We start from the raw sequence: 20,460 nt of genomic DNA on the forward strand, positions 1-20,460 counted from the left end.
CACCTTTTGCAGTTTGAGATGAAACTTACATCATCATATTTAATAGCTGCTAATGCTCCTGTCCTCAAAAGCTTCTTTCTAAGTGGCTTGATTTTATGTCTTTGATTTTTGCAATGCATTATGACATTGAGCTCTGCAATGTGATTACATTTTTAAAATGTATTTCCTTCTGTTTGTGTTAAATACATAATCTGATACCTACATTGGGTGAAATAATCTTGTTTGACAGCAGCAAGGGCTGACTGCCCCATGAGGAAGATAAGCCAAGAGAGAGGGTGGCAGTGAGGCTGGAAAAGGCATTGTCCATGCCGAAAAAGATCCTACCCCACTGCTCCCCATGGACGAACAGAGAAGGCTTAGGGACAGTCTTTAGAGAAGTCCATCATGGTCAGGTGGGGCTCAGTTTAGGCTGGGAAGTCAGCCTGAAGGTCCAAATCAGTGGGATGCATGTCCAGGCACAGAAGTAGCTGCAGACATACTCAGGTGAGGACCATGAGCAAGAGCCTGAGCTGATAAGCATCTCCCAGTTTTTGTACTTCTATACTTTATGTTTATAGCTACAGTACAGAGTTGATGGGGCTTTTTTGTTCTTTTTCCATATAGCTAAGGTTATTTTTTCCCATATTTTACTTTGCATGTGTTAAATTTAATTTCATTGCAAATTTGTCCCAATCACTGAGATAGCTGTCCAAAGCTCATAGTCAGGTGTAGCTTTATTTCATCATTGTGATGGGTTGACAATGACTGGATGCCAAGTATCAACCAAGCTTCTCTATCACTCCCTTCCTCAACAGGATGGAGGGAAGGAAAATAAGATTGAAATATTCTGGTGAGTCAAGATAAAGGCAGTTTAATAAAGCAAAAGCAAAAGCCACACATGGAAGAAAAAACCCAAAATATTTGTTCTCTACTTCCCATCAGCAGGTGATGTTCAGTCACTTCCTGGGAAGTAGGGCCTTGCTGCATGTAGTAGTTGCTCTGGAGCACAAGTGTCATAACTAATTAATGCCCCTTCTGCCCTTCCTTTCTCCTAGCTTTCATTGCTGAGTGGATGTCATATGGTATCGAGTATCCCTTTGATCAGTTTGGGTCAGCTGTCCTGGTTATTTTTTGTTTTGTTTCCCCAGCCTGGTGGTGAGGAGGGAATATTGGAACAACAGCTCTGATGCTGTGCCAATACTGCTTAGGGGTAGCCAAAACAATGCTGTGCAATCAATATCTTTCTACCTACCAATACAAAGTCCAACACTATGAGGGCTACTGTGGGGAAAATAAAATTCGTTTCAGAAAGATCCAATACAGACCTGGAACTTGACATTGTTTAATTTAATATTATCCTAATAAATCAGAAGAAATTAGGAGAGACGACAAAAAAATCTGTAATGATTAGTATTTGTAAAGCAATAAATAGAAATTAAAGTAGCTACAAAGTCCGACAAGGCAAGTATATAAGATAATACTTGTCAAAATTTTTAAGCATCTTGCTATTATATGGATTAATTTATCATTTGTATGTATAAGAATGAAGTTCTCACACTGAAATACTTCTGTGAGCTCTAGTATGTAAAGATATTATCTGTAGGAAAGCTGTGTACAAGTACAAAGCAGATTACTCCATAATTTCTTCTTCTAATGAACTCCCTAAAACTGGATTTATGAAACTCCCAGAAGCTGGGAGAAAAAAAAGTTTTCTTCAATCTGTTTGGAATTTTTGTGGAGTTAATATTACTCTTTCTTACTGGTACTCAGTAAACATTTGAAAGTTGCACAAAAGCTGTCCACTGCCTCAGTTGGTTCTTAGGGCTGTTTCTTAGCAATACACTGCCTAGGTCTGCCAGCCATTTCTCCTATTCACAGAGCTGAAATTAATGCAGGTTAGGCAGTAGCTGTTTTAGATCATTGTGGAGCCAAGGCCAGCCTGTAGCTTTTGACCAGTAGTAGCAGGATCATATTTACTTGGCTGCATGAACCTCGGTCTCTTGAGGAACAGTGGCTGGCCCAGGGAGGCAGGGTGGAAACCAAAAGCTGCAAAGGCTTCTTGGCTGGACTTAACTGGAGCAGGATCAAGTCACCAGAGAGGCAGAAGGTGTTTTACTAAATTCTTACTAAACCTTCAGCTCCATATTTAACAATGAAGCATAAAGCACCCAAAACCTTAACATAAAATCTGTGATCTATTCTACTGCATACTTCAGATACGGTATTGAATTGAATTACTCACGTGGAAAATTAGCACATAAGCAGCTGTTCATAGATCTAGGGTTTTAAAATTCAGTCTTCTGCATCAATAAAAACCGAGCTTAAAATTCATATTATAGAACTTGTACATAACAAAGGGAGTGGTTTAGGTATTAATGATATATCTGAGATCTGAAATTCTAGAAAACAAAGGTATATTAAAATATAATATAAACGAAATACCTGAACTCATACTCAAACCTTGAACAACTATACTGAATTTTTTTCCTTGAGTCTAACATGAAGAAGTAAGTCTTAAAAAATCCCAAAAATGCAGGATGCGTATAAGAGAGGATTTTTCTTAAGGCATAGAACCATCATTTTATGTTGCTAGCAAGACAGTTTGTATGGCCATTTTAAATTACTGTAAACATTTTTAAATGTTACTCCCTCTCAGAATTTGTTATGAGAGAAAGGGGTAGATATATTTTAAGAGACTGCTAGAAACATCAACATAAAAGAAAGAATATAAAAAATAATATAAGGAAGCGACATGAAATGAAAGCTAATGCATTACATTTTCCATAGTTACTATTTACAAGGCTGTTTTCAGTATGTAAAGCCTAATAACTTTTTATAATTCAGAGTTTGATATGGAAATATATTGTTCTCACTTACAATATTAAACGCTATAGTCATGTTCTAGCTTTTCCAGTGGAGTGGTTGAAACATAAATTCTGGAGCGTATTCATACAGAGTTCTAGAAAACATTCAGGTTGATCTTGCAAAGCCTAATTATGTCAAATATAGCTTTTGTGTTCCAGAAGGCCTATAACCTGAAACGTGTAGTTGAATAAATGTTTATCCATTCTCAATTTTTTTTGTGTATTATAAAGTGATTATTCTATTATATGTTCCATTTAGTACAAAACATCTATTTAATATATCATGTTTTCAAGTTTACATGGTATTATGGACTTGGACTGGTAGACTTATCCAATAAAATACTGTTACAATAATCTAAGGCTATCTACTACCAAGACACATTCACAAGTAATTTATTAGGTGGCCATATGTCATACTATTGATATTTGAGTAATTTGGTGTTGATACTTGGGTAATAACATTATGGATGAATGATTTTGTACTTGCACAGATCAAATTCCTAGGAACAGTAGGAACAATCTGATGCCCCAAATGCACTATATTCACTGTGTTTGTAGTCCAAGGGAAATATGTGCATGAGGATTGAATCTGGAACATATTGGGCTTTTTGTAATTTTGTTAATGTTATTCATTAATAGATATATTAGATCCCTGCTTTGATTTATGATATGCTGTGTAGAAACAAGGCAAGTCATGAAACTAGTGTTTTTTTTAAAAAAACATCATCAACAATTTTGAGCCCATGCTATGGTCTTCATGTGAGGATTTAGAAATTTATTCTGGAAAAATTTGCTATTGCTATTTATAGCCATCTAAAATAAAGGATAGATTAAATAAATGCTAGCAACACTACCTGAAGATTCTTTAAATAAATCATCTTCAAAACTTTACTAGAATTATTGTGAAAATGAGTCCCTGAAAGAAGTCTCTCTTGGTTGGTATTTTTGTGAATTTAAAGAAAAATCACTACCCCTTGGAAAGACAACCAAACTTCTGGATTTAAATAAACCAAAGAACCCGAAACATCATGTCTCATTATCCTGCAAAAGCTGGTTTTCATGCTCGAAGACTCAAAGCAAAGGCAGAGTTCTAGTTCATTTCTATTGCTTCTCTTGAGTGAAGAAACAGTGTTCTCAACATGGATGGAGGGAAAAGAGATAATAGCCTTACATTGTATACAACTAGAATAAAATTTTAAGAGGTAAAAGATCCCAAACAAGCAGCTTTTCAAAACTGATATCTGTCTTCAGATGCCAGAAGCTGTCATTAGTGACACTCAGTTTTACCCTGGAGATAACAGGCACTTTGCTTGAGCCTTTCTCAAAGAATCTGAATGATGTACTTAATCTTAACTATGAATTGATCATTAACAGTTGGGCTTGTAGCAGAATGTCAGCAGTGGAACTTGGTATTCTCTGTATGTTCTGCAATCTCCTTCTCTGGGATATGGATTTTTATTGATGTTTTTTGGTTTTGAAGGCAGAGACCTGTGAGCCTTACAAGAGCTTTTAGCAAATAAAGCAATTTACTGAAGAAATTAGATCTGTTACTGCTTTAGCATCTGAAAACTTTTCTCTTGTTCTATAATTGCTCAGTGTCTGGAAGTGGAACGTCAGTATATAATGCATGATGAATTTTGGTATATGTGCCCAGATTGGTGCTGGGGGTAGAAGCAGAGGTAGGAGTGTATTTTGGTAATGATCCTATATTCAGAAATGCAATTGGAAAAATCATTAATGCTACTTGATAAATTTTGACTTCTTCAAGTTTTCAATCAGTAGTTTAGAAGAGAAAAAAAATTCTATAAGCTTGAGCAGCCAACACGGGCCCTCCAGACAGTAATCCAAATGTGTTTAGACACTTTATTATAAAAATAAAACAAAGGTATTGAGAAAAAGATACTGGTATTCACTGAATTTCCTAAATTATTGCCCATGGTTTCTAATGCACTTTCCTTCTCTGTAGCCTGCCGTATTAAGTCTGAGATAAGCATCAGCTCTATCATTTGTTCATCTTCTGAGGTTGCACAGCCTGCTGGTCAAGATGCTGTGGAGCTGGTCTATGGAATTTTTTTTATAGCTTTATGGAAGCCTTATGTTGTCTGAGTTGACCTTTTAGCATGATTGTTTTAATACGTATTTATAAAACAGGAAAACCAGCATTTTGTCGGTGTTCACCGGCTGACCTTCATTGTAGTTGAAAGAAAAGCATTTTTACAAGTATTGTTAAGATGATATGCTAGAAAAGATAAAATTTTATTCTGACCTGATCTGTTATGATATGTCTGTAGGCAAAATGCGTTCCAAGTAATTGCTGTGGATGGGGTTTGCAGTGGAATAATTCAGTGTCTCTCTGCTGAAGACTGTATTGACTGGCTACAAGCAATAGCAAGTAACATTTCCAACCTCACAAAGCACAATGTAAGTATGGATCCAAGTAAGCCAGAAGGTTTCCCAATCATATTTGATTATAACTGTCATAAAAGCCTAATGGGTTTACATACAGAATTATCTGCATATAAACAATGCTTGAGGCTGTCTGAGAGAAGTCAACTCAAGTTTGTTGTCAAATCAGACTCTGTGAGAAACCATTGAATAGGAAAATATTCTTCCCTGCAGTCACATAATTCACTTTTCGCTATCAGAGTTATTTGCTTCATAGCAATACCAATTAGGATTAGAAGCAAAGACCAGAAGCACAGGGGGAGGCCAGGTGTGATGCAGGAACACATGTAAAATACAAAAATCCTGTACTTTCTTCATAGTGCATCTCTCCAGAAACTGGTATAACCAGATCTGAATTAGATTTTAGGTCTGTCAAGATATCGTGATGGGAAAGGCAAGGTGCTTCTGGGGTGTAGATACAGATACTCATTATCAGCAATGATTAAATGCATTTATGCTTCATGCACTGCACTCTTACCATCTGAGCTTGTGGGATAGATACCACTTATTGTTGAGGCAGGAATAAATGTTATGTAAGCATTTTTTCAAATACTAAGTTCAATTAAGAGGTCTTCTGGACCTGACTGGGATGTATTTACATTTAAAAATGATCTTGTAGTTCTCCCTGTATAGGAACCTGTATGATACCTTCTGTGGTTTTCCTAAAACCTGAGAACACATGGGAAGCTCCATTATTTTGAATTGAGTTATAACAAGGAAGCCCTTGAGGATTTAATTTATATTTCCTTAAATCTGCTTTAGCTTCCCAAATATGTCTCTGAATTTGCTTTTGTTTCAAATATAGGGAACACGTTGAAAGAAGCTGTATTTTTTTGAGATTTATAATAAAGATGAAAAACTGTGTTCCATCTGGCAGCAATATGTAAAAGTCATTGTATTATAAAAACATGACAGACATGAATTCATCTGCCATCTGCAAGCTTCCATGCAGTACCAGCGAACTTTATGGCTATTTATTCGTACTTAAAATGCTGTTGCTATGTAGAACCTTTCTTGTCTCACTAGGCACCCTGACAATTGAGGCTTCTGGGTTTTTTTCTCTTACCATCTTTACTTCACTTTACTAATGATTCTTGCTACTTAAATCTGTGGATTTATTTTCTTGTAACAGTAGGCAGAGGCACCTGAATTTTACAGGTGTTTTGAAACACCTCAGCTCTGATGAGACTGTAATTATGGTTACTTAGCATAACTTGAATTTTGGCAATGCAATGTTATTACATAATTTTTTTTTCTGACTACAGTTGATAATTCTACAGTGGTTTCCATAAAATACAGAATGAAATTATCTAATTTTTTATAAGAGGTAAATAGCCTAAATTATGCAGCTATTATGCCAGTCTTTGTATTTACTTTATCCCAAAGACATCTTGTAAAGTAGCCATGAGAGTTAGGGCTTATGATAATTATCAATGGGTCTATTTTTAGAATTGTCCTATTTGCTCATAGCTCTTACAAATTTATGGAAAACAATGACACTCTCCTTCCTGTAATATACTTTTCTTTTAAATTGTCAGTTGCCAGAAAGAATTAGTTGTTTGACAGCATAAGTGATAAGTGAATATAAGAAACCTTAGGAACACAGAGAGGGAAAAAACCCAAACTGTTACAGAGAAAAATGATTAGATGTGATTAGAGGTCCCTGTATTTTTTTTCTTTACAAGATGGTTATTGACATGCACATACTGTTGATGTTAGCATTTTTCCTATCTGAGAGAGGCATTTATTCACAGTCATTCTCCCTTAACTGTGTCATCCAGAGCCAAAGAAACAGAGTGAAGGATTTTTCCTAATTCTTTGGATAAATTGACCAATTTTTAGTTTCAATTAACTTCTCATTCCTATCTAGAGATTACAGAAAATAATTTGTTTCATTAAAATATCATGCAGGTCACAGAAATATTTACTTTCATGATGTTTCTCATACCTATCTACGTTTTGAAAAAAAAAAAAAAAAGGAAATAGAATTAGAAAAAAGGACTATAACAGCTAGATTGTTAATGAAAGCACTTCTTTTTCCCTTGTATCAAATCTGGGCTCTGTAGATTTTGGTGGGATTTCTCTTGCGTAACTTTAGATGTCTTAAGGCAGAAAATCCAGAGTGAATCTTATTATTTACTGTTGATGTCCATTTTATAATGAAATCAATTCCTTCAGGACATGTCTGTCTTTCCTTTGACTGGTAAAGGACCCTAGGGTGGTGAGTTCATACTTGATACTTAAGGAGATAGATACATATCCTGATAACCTGTCATTTATGTCTTTGAGGCGCCAAAGCGAATTTCTCTGAATAAATCTCCCAAAGAAATGCCTGGATATTTTTGACCAAAAAAAAAAAAAAAAGGTGTTGTATTAGTCTGAGTCAGAAAATCTGAATTATTTTACTTTTTCCACACGCAAACTGTCTAAAAGAAATTAACTGATGGTTCAGACACCAAAAATGTGAATAACAAGTCCTATGTTGCCACATGTATCTAATAGTTGTGATTATGGATCCCTGGCTCCAAAATACCTTGTTGAACCTATAATCAATTAGTTTTTTCTAAGAATTTTTTCAAAACCCTCTTCTCTCATGATCCAGCTTGTCCATATCAGACACAAACATGATGTGACTGAATTGCAGGATCAGCAGTATAGCCAGTATCTATCGAAGCCATAGCAGAAATGCAGAAGTAGAAGCTAATACAAAATGCCTTGACATGACCACCATTTTTAAAAGGCAATGTTGCTAACTGAATGGAGTCTGAAAGATGATGTCTGCAAGCAAACAATTTTTCCTGTATTGGTTATATTACTAATCATTGTACTATACAAACTAGAACTCATATTATTATGCAAAAAGTTAAAATTTTAATGCAGAGATGTAGAAATTATATTCTCACTATTAAGAAGAGATTTTATAAAATCCATGTGCTGACTGATGTAGTTGACTTTATTTCAGATTATCTTTAACAGACAAACCTCAGGTATGCACTCTTTTTCTTCATCTTCAGGAGGTTAGCACAAGTGTCCTCTAGTGTTTTAAGGATGCTCAGAGTGACACTGGTAGTTTTAATTTCTTTTGGTCCCAAGAAGCTCATATTTCATGTAAGGTGAAATACATTAAATTTGCAGAACATGAATGAGGTTGTATACTGGCATGCAACCAAAATGCATACTATATAAATGCACTGTTGGAAGTGACTTAATATCACACTGTAATTGATGAATCTATAAGGATTATTCATTTCTGAAGATGGATTCCTCTCCAACTTTAGTCACTTGAATTGCACCTGTGTTAAAATTTTGCCAGTTTTATCAGTACCCTCAAAAACCAGAAGGGTTATATCAAACCCAAACTTTTCGTCTAAGCAATCCTGATACTGAAGTTAATGTGCTGAAATCTGAATATGCTAAATTGAACCTGGGCTTGGGGACTCTAATTCTTCTAAGAACTGATGAGGTTCTGCAGCTTTTTCTTGCCAATTTGGATGGCTGACAAAAGCCATTTAAAATGGGAACAAACTGCTGCTTCTTTTCTTGCTAATGCTCCAAGTAGGAATTTTCAATTCAGTTGTTCAATTCAGCTATGAACTATTTGCCTTTCCATGAACTTTTAAATTTTATTAAGGTAGGTGGTAATTGATACTGATTTCTAGTCCTTTACACCTCTTTTGTTTCAGAATTTTAGGATGACAGTATCCAATTGTCATGTAGCTTTTAAAGAAATTGTACTCTGGAAGAGTCTAAGAAAACAATCCAAAACCATGTGCTCTTAAAGAACCACCAGTTGCCAATACATCCCTAATTCATGTGCTGCAATTGTCAGGAAATTTAAAGGCAAATTTTTTAATGGCTTTAGTACAGTGGAATTCAAACATTTTGGATCTTTTTAACAAAAGAATAATAAAAAAGTACATTTGAGTTAGCAACTTCTGTGTTAGAGCTTCATAGAGTTTTTTGAGATTTATCTTCACAACTCAGTATTTGTCACTTGCCTGTTGCTTTCTCTGTGGCAGATTTTTCTATAGTGAGGGCAATCTTTTTTTTTTCCCTTTCCTCTTCCATAATTTCTTTGAAAAACACTGAAACAGTTACACGTTTATGCTTTTTACCTTGGAGCCAGCACTTGACAGCAAAGGAAAAACATGAACTTCATCTGACAGGAATGACAGGGTAAAGTTTCTAAGCAAGAGGTGGCAAAAAATTTTAAGCTTGTCTTGAGAATATCCACAAGATCTTACAAGATTTACTTCACAGTGGCTTCACTTTATCCCATTATGTTGCATTTTTCTGGGTAAAATAACGCATTTGTGAAATTAATGAGGCACACATAGTTGATGGTAGAAGCCCAACAATAGCATGAAAGCTAGCATGAAGAGGTCTACAAACTGGGTGTTGGCCCAATGGGTGAGCTTTTCAGAACCTAAACCTTTGTTCTGAAGAGTTTAAAAGTTGAATTTTTTTGGTATGCTTAGAAAGTAGTGCCTAGTGAAAAAAATTGCTGCTAAGAAAAAAAAAAATTGTTTCACTTCCACTAGAAAAAAGAAAATGATAATACCTTCTCTTTACAATGCTGAAGTTTGGGTACAGGGATTATTTAAGTCACAAGGTAGAAGAGGAGACAAAGAGTGAAAAAAAAAGAAAAAAACGGATTAGACTAAAACAATCTGTTCCACTTGTAGGAAGAATAAAGGTCACAGGACTACATTCAGTGTAAGCAAATTATTGAAACAACTTAGTAGAACATGTTTCTTTTTTTCTGATGGATGCTACCACCAGTAAGGACATACTGTAGAATGTTATATTACATTAATAAATAAATATCCCTCATGTGAAGTAAACAGATTTAATGTTTTAGTTTTTCAGTTACAATACAATGGCCAGCCAATCAGAAAGCTCCAATTTTACTAATTTTTGAGTTTTCAGGAATTATATGCTCTTAAATGTCATATGATCTTTGGATTACAATAACATTTATGTCTTTTTGGTTGCTCAGCTATGCACGTTTCAAGCAAATCCAAAAATAGCAGCATTAGTATCAAACATCTTATGCTATAATCTGTAGTAGTGCAAAAATCAAATACTCAGTAATTTAGAAGTTGAAAGCATTATAAAATGAAGGCCAAAACAAGAGAGAATTATAGGAAGTCTATAAAGTATTACTAGCAGAATATTTTTGCATACATGATTCACATTTCCCATGACACAAATACTCAGATAAATTGGACATTAGCTAGTAAATATACATTCCACACTTTTTAAAGCAGTATTAGGCATTCAGGTGATCACAGTGTTCTGACACTTTGAGTTTTGCTCTCCATTCCATTCTCAACCTTGTAAAGGGAAGATTACGAAGATAATCATTCCAGTACTGATATTAAGGTCTTGGTAAATTTAAAAACCAAATCTTGATACACCTGCAGCATACTGCTGCCATCTTTCCCCATCTGTGATTCTCTTAAGGCACGTAGATCTACATGAATAACTGTAGTCAGTGAAGCATCAGGATTACATAACATAAATCACTCTGAATTTTCCTCACTTTTTTAAAATGTAGGCTGTTTTCAGGTGCACAATTAAAATCACATTTGTCTCTATGTCACTTTTATCAAGTGTTACATATTGCCCTGTCTGATATTTACTTATGTTTTTGACAATTTGAGGTTTGCCTTATTTTACAGACTATTTATTTGTACCTTGTTTAAAGAATTGTAGATAATTTTAGACTCTCTTAAATGTACAGATTTAGCTGCAAAGAAATTTAAGTCTTACCAAACTGTACTGCTGTTTCCCAGTATTTCATCTGCATTTCTATAGTATAATTGAGTCTAAATGACAATGAGACAAATAGAAAAACAGAGCAAGAAAAGAATATTTGTTTGAGAAATATTTCTTCAAGAATATTTATTCCAGAATTATCTGGGAAATTCGTAACAAGAAACTTCTGTCTTCATAGTTGGAGTATTTGTTATGACACATTCTGATTATGGTGACAGCATTCATCATAAAGACATGAAATCTTGCAGTATTGCTTTGGAATATACAGCATAGACTTCAAGTACTCATGATAGGTTTTCAAAGTAAATTAAATTTTCTTTCTGTACTTCTCAAAAATATTACATCTGTTCATGTTATTTTTAATAGTATATTTTTTGTTTTACTGTATACAAGGGCACAACTTCTGCAGTAGTCTTTAATGTCTGATTAAAATATCCACATCTCTATTTTTATTGTATAGAACTCTAATATACAATTTAGGAGAAGCAATGCCCCTAGAGAAAATAAAATCAAGAGGCTTTCCTTTTAAATTTATCAGTTTAATGTAAATCTTAAAAAAAATAGCAACATTCTTGCAGAGAGAATATTTTTGGAATTTTATATATGATTCTCTCACTCAGTAAATAATCCCTGCACTTTGATTCTTCCACTTTCGTATGGAGTCAAATTAAATTTTAGCCTTGTGCTAGTATTTAAATTAAAGCAAAACAATATTCAATATATTCTTTATTCTCTGCAAGTACGTATGAAGCTCTGAGACTCTCTTCCCTCATTCTATTATTATTGAAGGCTTAAGTTAACACATTATAATAAAAATTGTGATCTGTTTGATCAGATCAAAACAAGACACTTTGGAGGAATGTCACACTTGCTCTCAACATTCCACTCTTGTGAAAGGTAACAGGAAGCCTGTCATTTAGGGGAAAAAACCCAAAACCAAGCAACACCTCTTGATTGGTTTTAAGTGACAAAAAATGATGACAAGAATAAAGAAAATAGGACTCTAACTGGGAATAAGGGTAAGCCATTTGGGGGTTTGCAGAGAGGTAACACATGGAAGAAGAAAGGACTCATTATAAGTTGCCCTTTCATGCCAAAATGCCAAGCTGCCCTTTCAGTAGCAGCTGGAGACTTAGAGCTACTGTAACCTAGTTTTTGTTGTGCAGTAAAATGTTCAATATTCCACTGTTGGTTTATTTTCAGTGAGAATGTGTTAAAAGTGCTGTTGAATCACAAACAGCAGTTGATAAAATAGCAACTGGGAAGTGGGAGGCTAGGCAATAATGACCTTTCTTTTTGTATTGCTTCTTTCTGCTACCTTAACAAACCCACAACAAACAAAAATATAATTATTCATATTTAAGGCACTATTATCTTGTTTTGACCTCCATTTCCTCTTACTCACTTTTAAAATATATTTTTAAAGGTGGCTACATCAGAAGCTTTGCCTTTCTTCCACAACCAGATAATTAAAAGATAAAAAGAATGAAAAGAAATTTAAATGCACTCAAAAAGCTATAAAACACCTCCGGGTACACGTTATTAGTAGCTTAATGTGTTGAAAGCACTTTCTCCATTTGGTTGTCTTGCTTCATAAAGTGCCATAAAGAGCAAGTGCATTCAAGTAGTGCACAGCTTATATTTGCCTGTGGAACAGAATGGAGTCAGAGGAACAGGCAGAGGTGTGGGTTAGAAGGGAGGGATTCCAGCCATTCCAGGACAGATTTAAGAGTAAACCCAGAGAGGCAAAGGCAAAACAACAAATGATCACTAAGCTGCAGAGGAAATGAGCTTCAAATTGCCATTGGACTTGCCATTTCTCTGCTAACAGAAGGTATTCTGAAACTCTGTGACAAGTTCTTTATCTCCTAAAAATACCTGGGGTAGTTAAGTGGCAAATACCTGTGGGGGAAGTCTGAAATATCTGAAGTTATAGCTGTGTTGATCACCTATGTGGGCACCAACATGATTGCAAGGTTCTGTTGCTTCTTCTCACCAGTTTGTTTATTTCAGAGAATGAGATAATTACATCCAAAACTTGTTTCAGGCTGTCATTGAGGTCATGAAGTCAGGCTTGAAAAACTGAGAATGAAGCACCTTGTTTCAGTCTCATTTCCCAGTGCATGGTACTCTCTGACTTACTGCAGTGAAAAACTATTATTTTCCTTTGAGAATTAGTAACTTTTTGAACAGTTCATAATGAGTGTATGAAGGTTTCTGCTTTTCTCCTTTTTTTCTAATTGTTTACAAATTTTTTGACAATTTTGCCATCTATGAAAAGGCATTTGCCTAATGATACCAATCAGGAACTCTAGTACAGTGAATCAAAGGAAATTTTTCTTTACTACATTTATGAAATCACTTGATACAGGTTTTGCCTATAAAAATTGTATGAAACAACTTTTTGTTGCTCCATCTCTTTCTGAAGTAAAGCTTGCAATCCTTTGCTATATGAAATACTCTCAGAAGCTATTAATCGCATATATTTGACAGGTATTAAAATAGATATACATTTTTATATTTGACGCATGTAATCATGTAATTCTTATTCCCCAATTTTGCCTTTTTTATGAGCCAATTACCAGTTATGTTTGGGTAGTTTGTCAGGAGAGCACTTTATGTGCTAAAGAGTACATAACAGGATCCTAAATTCTACTTTTACATGAGACCTCCTGTGATAGGAAAGACAGTCACTAATTTCTAGAGACAAAGAATGAAGAAATCATAAAATACTGCTGGAAAGGAGGCAACCAGGCAGTTAAAGAATGCCTGTCCATCTCACCTGTGACTACTTAATAGTTTAGTTCATAAAATACAACATAAAATGCAACTGGGGGATAATTTGATTTGTGTCAATACTTACACTTATAGCTGTATTAGCAGAAAGGTGATGTAAGGTCAATGCAGATACACAATTCAGCTTATCTATGTGATAATTGCATGATAATTCCAATTGATAATTACATGATAATTCCAATTGTATTCATAAGGCTACTTCTTAAAAGTCAGTAGGAAAACCTTATTTATATTTCTAATTACTAATAGATATTCTTCTTCGTTTCCAGTGTAATGCATTGAAATCACACAAACAGTAAAAAGGGTCCTTTTAGCCCTCTGTTCCCATTATACACTGACCATTCAAATAATAGATCACATTGTGCAGAGGTAGATTTAAAGATGTACACAAATCTATGTAAATGTGATATATTTGCATGTTTCATTAGTTTCCTGCTTGTACAGATGACAAATCTTGCTAAAATACCAAAGTAAAATAGTATCTGTCCAAATTCCAAAAGTGTTTATTAGTCTGTTGCTGAACAAACAACATGAGTTTATGGTTGTTTACTCAAGGGAAAAATCTGTTACCTGCCTAGCAGAAAATATTGTTTTCACTGTGTTTATTTCCTAAAGCAATTTTGTAAAGTAATAAAATGGATGAAAAACTTCCTGTGGTGTGTCAACATGCTGGCGCTTCTCACATAATTCAGTCGATTTAACATTGTTAAAGGAGCTTCAGCAGTTCTTCTCTGGTATCTGATTGCCAAGGAACTAGACTTCTCTTTTTATAACTATTTTCTACTTTAGCTGAATTAAGTAATGTGACAGAAATGGTAGCTGTTTGTCCCTAAAAAGCAAGATCCCCTCCACCCAATCTCCCAATATAATAAAGAGATAGTAAAAAATGTCTTTAAGAGTTGAAGGAGTGAACTCATCCTCCTAACAGAGGCAGTTACTTCTATCCCATTAACTATATAAAGACTGCAGATATCTCCAGAGGGTAATTCCATCTCCTTGAATTAAATACTTACCTATCCCACATCTAACAGGAAATGGCAAGAGGGTACTTTAGCATAATAGCCTACAGGTTGGTAGAGTCACCCTGACATGAGAGACAGGAGCTCTCTGTGCTACTCAGCCTGCAGCCTGATGCCATCTGCCTCACTGCTGGCCAAAAGATCTCCGGGGACAGCACAGGGCTGAGGCTGTGCTTCTCCTTCCAGAGGCTCCTCTCTGTGCTGTCCATAGAGCCACACGTAAAAAACTTGCCAATACTGTTGGCAGGGGGCTCATCCATGCTGTCTGGTGGGATTAATCCAGCAGGAATATTGCTTAAGTGAAGCAGATAAACACTTGTCTCCTGCAGCCTAAGTACTGTAGCTCCATATCCTGGGTGGCTACTCTGGTATTACCTACCATGACCAAATAGGTTGCTTTACTCCCTATAATACAGAGTAGATTTTATTTTTGCAGATTTTTAGCCCAACTTAGTTCTCTGATTTTATGAACAATGCAGTCCCATGAACAGTTGTTTTAGCACAACTAAAAGGCTGGGTACATAGTGTGGATATACAGGCAGGATGAGAAAAGTCCACATACATTTCTGCAGACAAGCCTTCCATGAAAGAGAAAGATCAGCAAAAATAGGCTGATGTAGATGTGTTTAACTTAGCAGCTGGGGATTTTCTGTATTTGTGAATGTTGTACTCAGATAAGCCTTCTTTACCCCTTTCCCTCCTTCTGTAGTCGTTTGCAATTCCCTGAAGTTCTAAAAACTAATGAGAATGTCTCTCAGGTTTTGAGAAGAAATTAAAATCCATGCTTCTTGAAATTGTCTCATCTCATAGGAAGTGTTCCACACCATTTTGGAGCATTTAGACTACTTAACTTGGGGCATAATTTGTGTGAAAAAACCAGCTTCGGGGAAGTCAGATTGATGGAAAATGTTTTGGTCTGCATGAGCAATGGACTCATTCATTGCTGAAAATAAAGGGTGTAAATAAAGCTGTTTGTTGCTTTTCTTTTCCTCTTTGCATTCCTATTTATTGTGGCTGCTGTTTTCCCTTCCCAGATGCAGATGTACCTGGGGAAAATTATAGCTTTTTTATAGCATTATTATTGCATAGGGAAGAAGTTTTACTGGGTGATTCTAAATATATATTTGTTTAATATTTCTTCACTCAAATACCAGACTACAGCAGCTGTGTAGCTGTAGAAGAACTCCTAGTGTCCATTGCTCTGCTTTGCTATTTTGTTCAGAAAGGAAAAAATGTTTCTCTTCTAATATATGCCTTATGAAAGAGATAAACTGAAGGTTCCCATTCATAGAGGAGGAGGGAGGTAATCAAAACATTGTGCAAGCAAAATGATTGAATAACCTAAACTCTTTTTTACTTTACCCTAAAGTAAAAAAGGAACATAAAAATTAATCCTCAAAACCTTTAGTAAGGTGCATTTTTTGGGTAAATGTCCACAGAATTGTGACTATCATTTTAATGAGGACCATTCGCAAAGAAATGTTCTGCCAAAGAGACGAAAAGACCTGACATTCAGATACCTGTTCTACTGTTTCAGATCCCATTTCTTGTATTAATGTTATTAATGACTGCCATGAAGTGTTCTGAGGTGTTGAAATGAATTTTCTTGAGATGCTCCAGATATCTGCAAAGAAGGTCATGAAGTTTTTTATTACAAGAGGAGTCATGGAAATGCAACTGCAAATATGAAACAAATCAAATATGAAACAAATCAAATGTGAAACAAACAAATATGAAGAGCCTTTGCTTTATATTTAGTAAATTGAATACAAGTGACCAATGACTACATTGATGTTTGGGCTTCCACCTGTACATATTTTTATGTGATGAAGATGTTACAGGGAATGAATATATTACTTTTTCCAATTAGTTTTTTCTATGCCCGGCAAAAAACCCACAGGTGGCTTCTCAAGCTTATATTTAAATAGTACGTGCATTCCATTTAAATGTTTTTCTCATTTTGAAACTGTAGCAATAATAATTTGAAAGGGTTTTTTGTTTTTTTTTTTTTTTTTTGTTTTGTTTTTTTTTTTTTTTACCTCATAAATAGAGTGTTTCACAAGAAGAAAAATGTCCTTAGGCCGACATAACCCCTATAGAGTTGTGGATTTAACATTCTTTTCCAGTTACTCTTTAAATAATTGATAAATCATGGTGTGTATGCATGTTTGATATCAGAATAATTTCCTTTTGCACCAGATTAACATAAATGTATCTTTATATTGCTGTATAAACATAAACTGTATTTTAAAATATTATAGCAAGCCAAATCCTAAGAGGCTGTTGACAAGCTGTTTTAAACAGATTATTTTTAAAGTTTTGTGCTTAACAAGATAGTCAGCATACCTCTCCAGACTATTTAGCAATGTATGTCTGCACCTTAATTAAGCTAACTACTCTTGCTGCAGCAGTATGGCTGTTAGCTCATTCATTTACCAAACAGTAACCATAAACAGCACTTTCATCTCAAAAATATAATAAGCAGCAGTCAGGAAAACAGAGTATGCAATTTGAATTAAAGAAAGTGTATTCCCTGTTGATCAAATAGCGACTGGAACTCTAGAACATACAGGCTTGCAGACGCCTCTACCAGTAAAATAATTTTCCATTTACATAGCTGGATAGATTGCATGCCAAATGTAGCTTAAAGTAATTATATCTATCTGACCTCTATTTAGCCTTCTGATCCAAAACCCACTTCCTTTTACCTTTGTTAGTTCATAGACCAAACAAAAAAAAATCACTTCTTATTTGTTTTATGCTAACATTTTTTTAAAGCCATAGAAACAGACTCATGGAAACTTCCTACTTACTCCTGGTTATAATACCACTCGGTCTTTGCAGTGGGGTGACTTAGGAGGCAGTTTCCATCTTGACCAGGTCAGCAGCAAATAAAAAAAAGAAAACAACGTGCCTCATCCCTGGTCTGTGTAGCTTCAGGTTTATGTCGTCAAACTACAACTCTGATCCATGCTTTTTTTCCTTTGGATTTGAATAGACAGCCCTTTAGCTCCAGAAATGTTACCTTTTCAGCATAAAAAAGACTGCTTTTTTTTTTAATATATATTTACTTCTTCTATCCCAGGCATTAGAAAATTGTAAAAGTTCATATTAATAAAGGAATTATTTTCAACAGCGCCAATATTTTTATCAGTCTTTTATCAGCTTCTTACTAGCTCTTTGTATTCTTCTTCTCTGTCTCTGTGTTTACTCCTGTTATTCCATTTGTATTTCCTGTTGAGCACAAGGGAGTCTACCAATAGTGTTACCAGTGCTAAATAACTTCTTTTACATTTTCACGTATGAATACTTTAATAATCAAAACTCACTAGATAGCCGTATTTTATGTAAGATTCATACTCTACTTATCCACTGGAAAGAAAAGGAAGTCTCATGACTAAATGATTAACTTTTTAATATCCCAAAACAGAGGAAATAAGTATCACAGTAGAATTTGTAACTAAGAGTGGGCTTGGGAAATATCCCTTGTCTCCATAGAACCAGAAACATGATAAGGCAACATGAGATCTCAGCTGCCAAGCGGCAAGAGTGCAAATAGTTTTGATATATAACATTAATAACAAAGAGGAGAAGAAAAGGGCTGGTTGACTCAATTTTGACAAGAAAATTATTGGCAGACAGTGACAAGAAAGGAAAGAAATTGAATGTTCTTTTTGATCAGAATTTACTCAAAAGGTCAGTTGTAAACAGGTGATTGTTACCATTGATAAGTGTGACACAATCTTGAATAAAATCAGATCATCTTAGAAATCAGAGAGAGTATTAGGTATACATTAGTGAAAAGCTTTTTAGATATATACATTCCAAGTACATCCTCATTACATTACTTAGAACCTTCAAGAGATTGAGCCTCTGTTCTAAATCCATGTGCTATGTACGGGAAGTTTCTAGATGAAATAAATAGCTATAAAGTAGAAGTTACAAATTTTGTGTGGCACAGAACAACCAGTGCATATGGTTTCAGAGTAAAAACTCTCTTCATAAAGCTTTATTTCATTACTGGGTTTTTTCAGTTGTGACCAGCTCGAAACTAAATCTTTTGCAAATTGTAATGTGTGTGTTAACATCCACCTAATTACTGCTAGGAGCAGTTAGTAGTCATGCTGAAAGAGTAATTCTGTATTTGATGGAATTGCTGCTTTCATACATCTTTGGGATTCTCTTCTTCTTTGGCTTTGAGTATATGCTCTCACAGCCCTCTATACTTTATGAATAGACGTGATACTAATCAGATATTTAGTTGCTTTGTTCAGTTCTTATTTCTTAAAATTACACACCATTTTTATATATATTACCATTTTAAGTGTTTTTATAAAAATGTCAAATTTATGCAGTTAATTCTCTCATTGTGACAATATATAATAATGTAACCTCGTATAATTTTACTTATTATGCAGCATCTGTTTTTTTTAGACCTTGACATATGCACTTCACTTGCAAATTATAGCTTTTATGTTCTACTTATGCCATTGTCTTCATTATACCTTTGTTGAATAATTTGTTTCCTGATTTTTATTTTAACTATAGTGCTGGAGTAATTTGCTCAGTAAGTGTGTGCATGCTCTTTTCTTTCAGGAAAGATAATGTCCATAATAGGCAACTAGAATTTCACTAAAGTAATGGGATAAGACATTGTGGGGGAAAAAAAAAGAAAAATTTTTTAATTGATTCCAGTAATTTAAGTGTCATAAAGATGATTCCTCCTTTGATATCACTTTTAACGTTGAAACTTAGAGAATTGTACACATCTTGGTATCCTGAAAATGTGGGATAGTGTAACTTGTATTTATTATCTTATGACATTATAGAATCTTAGAATATCACGTTAAAAGGGGACGTCGAGGATGGTCTGATCTAGTCTTTCTTGGCAAAGGCACAATCTATACAAAATGCCCAGAACCCCATTCAGGTGAATCTTAAAAGTATCCAAAGCTGGGAAATACACTGCTTACCTGTGGAGGTTATTCCAATGACTGATTTTTGTCATTGTCAAAAATTTTCCTCTTGTGTTTAATCAGACTCTCCCGGGGAGTATCTTGTACTCATTACCCCTGTGTTTTCCCTGTGACTCCTTGTAAAAAGGGAGTCTCCATCTTTGTAATCACCTTTAAAATACTGGAACATGGTAATAAGGTCTCTCCTAACTCCTCTATTTTCGAGGCTGAACAATACCAGTTCTTTCAGTCTTTCCTTATATGGCAGGCTTCCCAGTCTTTTGATTGTCTTTGTGGCCCTTCTATGGACCCTCTCTAAATCATGTTTGAACTGCAAGAAATACTGATAGAGGAAAAATCCATACTTTGACTAAACAATCTCCTTTACTGCTGAAATACAATTAGACAGGGAGTTGCTGTTCTGAAATCTGTCCAAAATGCACACTTAAGTAAAAGTCATCTATAAATTTGCTTGTAACATCCTTAGTGCTTGTCTTAGCTGTTCTTAATGCCAATAAATTGGAAGTTTATGAGAGGTTCGAGAAAATCCCGTTGATCTTAACTATTATACCGCTTCCTATTTAAGGATTAAAAGATTGTATCCAAAGCAGGAAAAATATG

At 34.8% G+C, this 20,460-nt stretch overlaps 1 protein-coding gene across 2 annotated transcripts in view; it reads left to right on the forward strand.

The window, feature by feature from the left end:
* SNTG1 (syntrophin gamma 1) overlaps positions 1–20,460 on the forward strand; it is a 319,348-nt gene that overhangs the window by 214,529 nt on the left and 84,359 nt on the right. For both annotated transcript variants that reach the window (XM_058044990.1, XM_058044982.1), the window contains exon 11: positions 5,135–5,264. In XM_058044990.1, the coding sequence (XP_057900973.1) occupies positions 5,135–5,264 (130 nt within the window). The remainder of the gene's footprint in view (positions 1–5,134; positions 5,265–20,460) is intronic.

Source organism: Melospiza georgiana, chromosome 1, assembly GCF_028018845.1.
Source record: "Melospiza georgiana isolate bMelGeo1 chromosome 1, bMelGeo1.pri, whole genome shotgun sequence".
Lineage (NCBI taxonomy): Eukaryota > Metazoa > Chordata > Aves > Passeriformes > Passerellidae > Melospiza > Melospiza georgiana.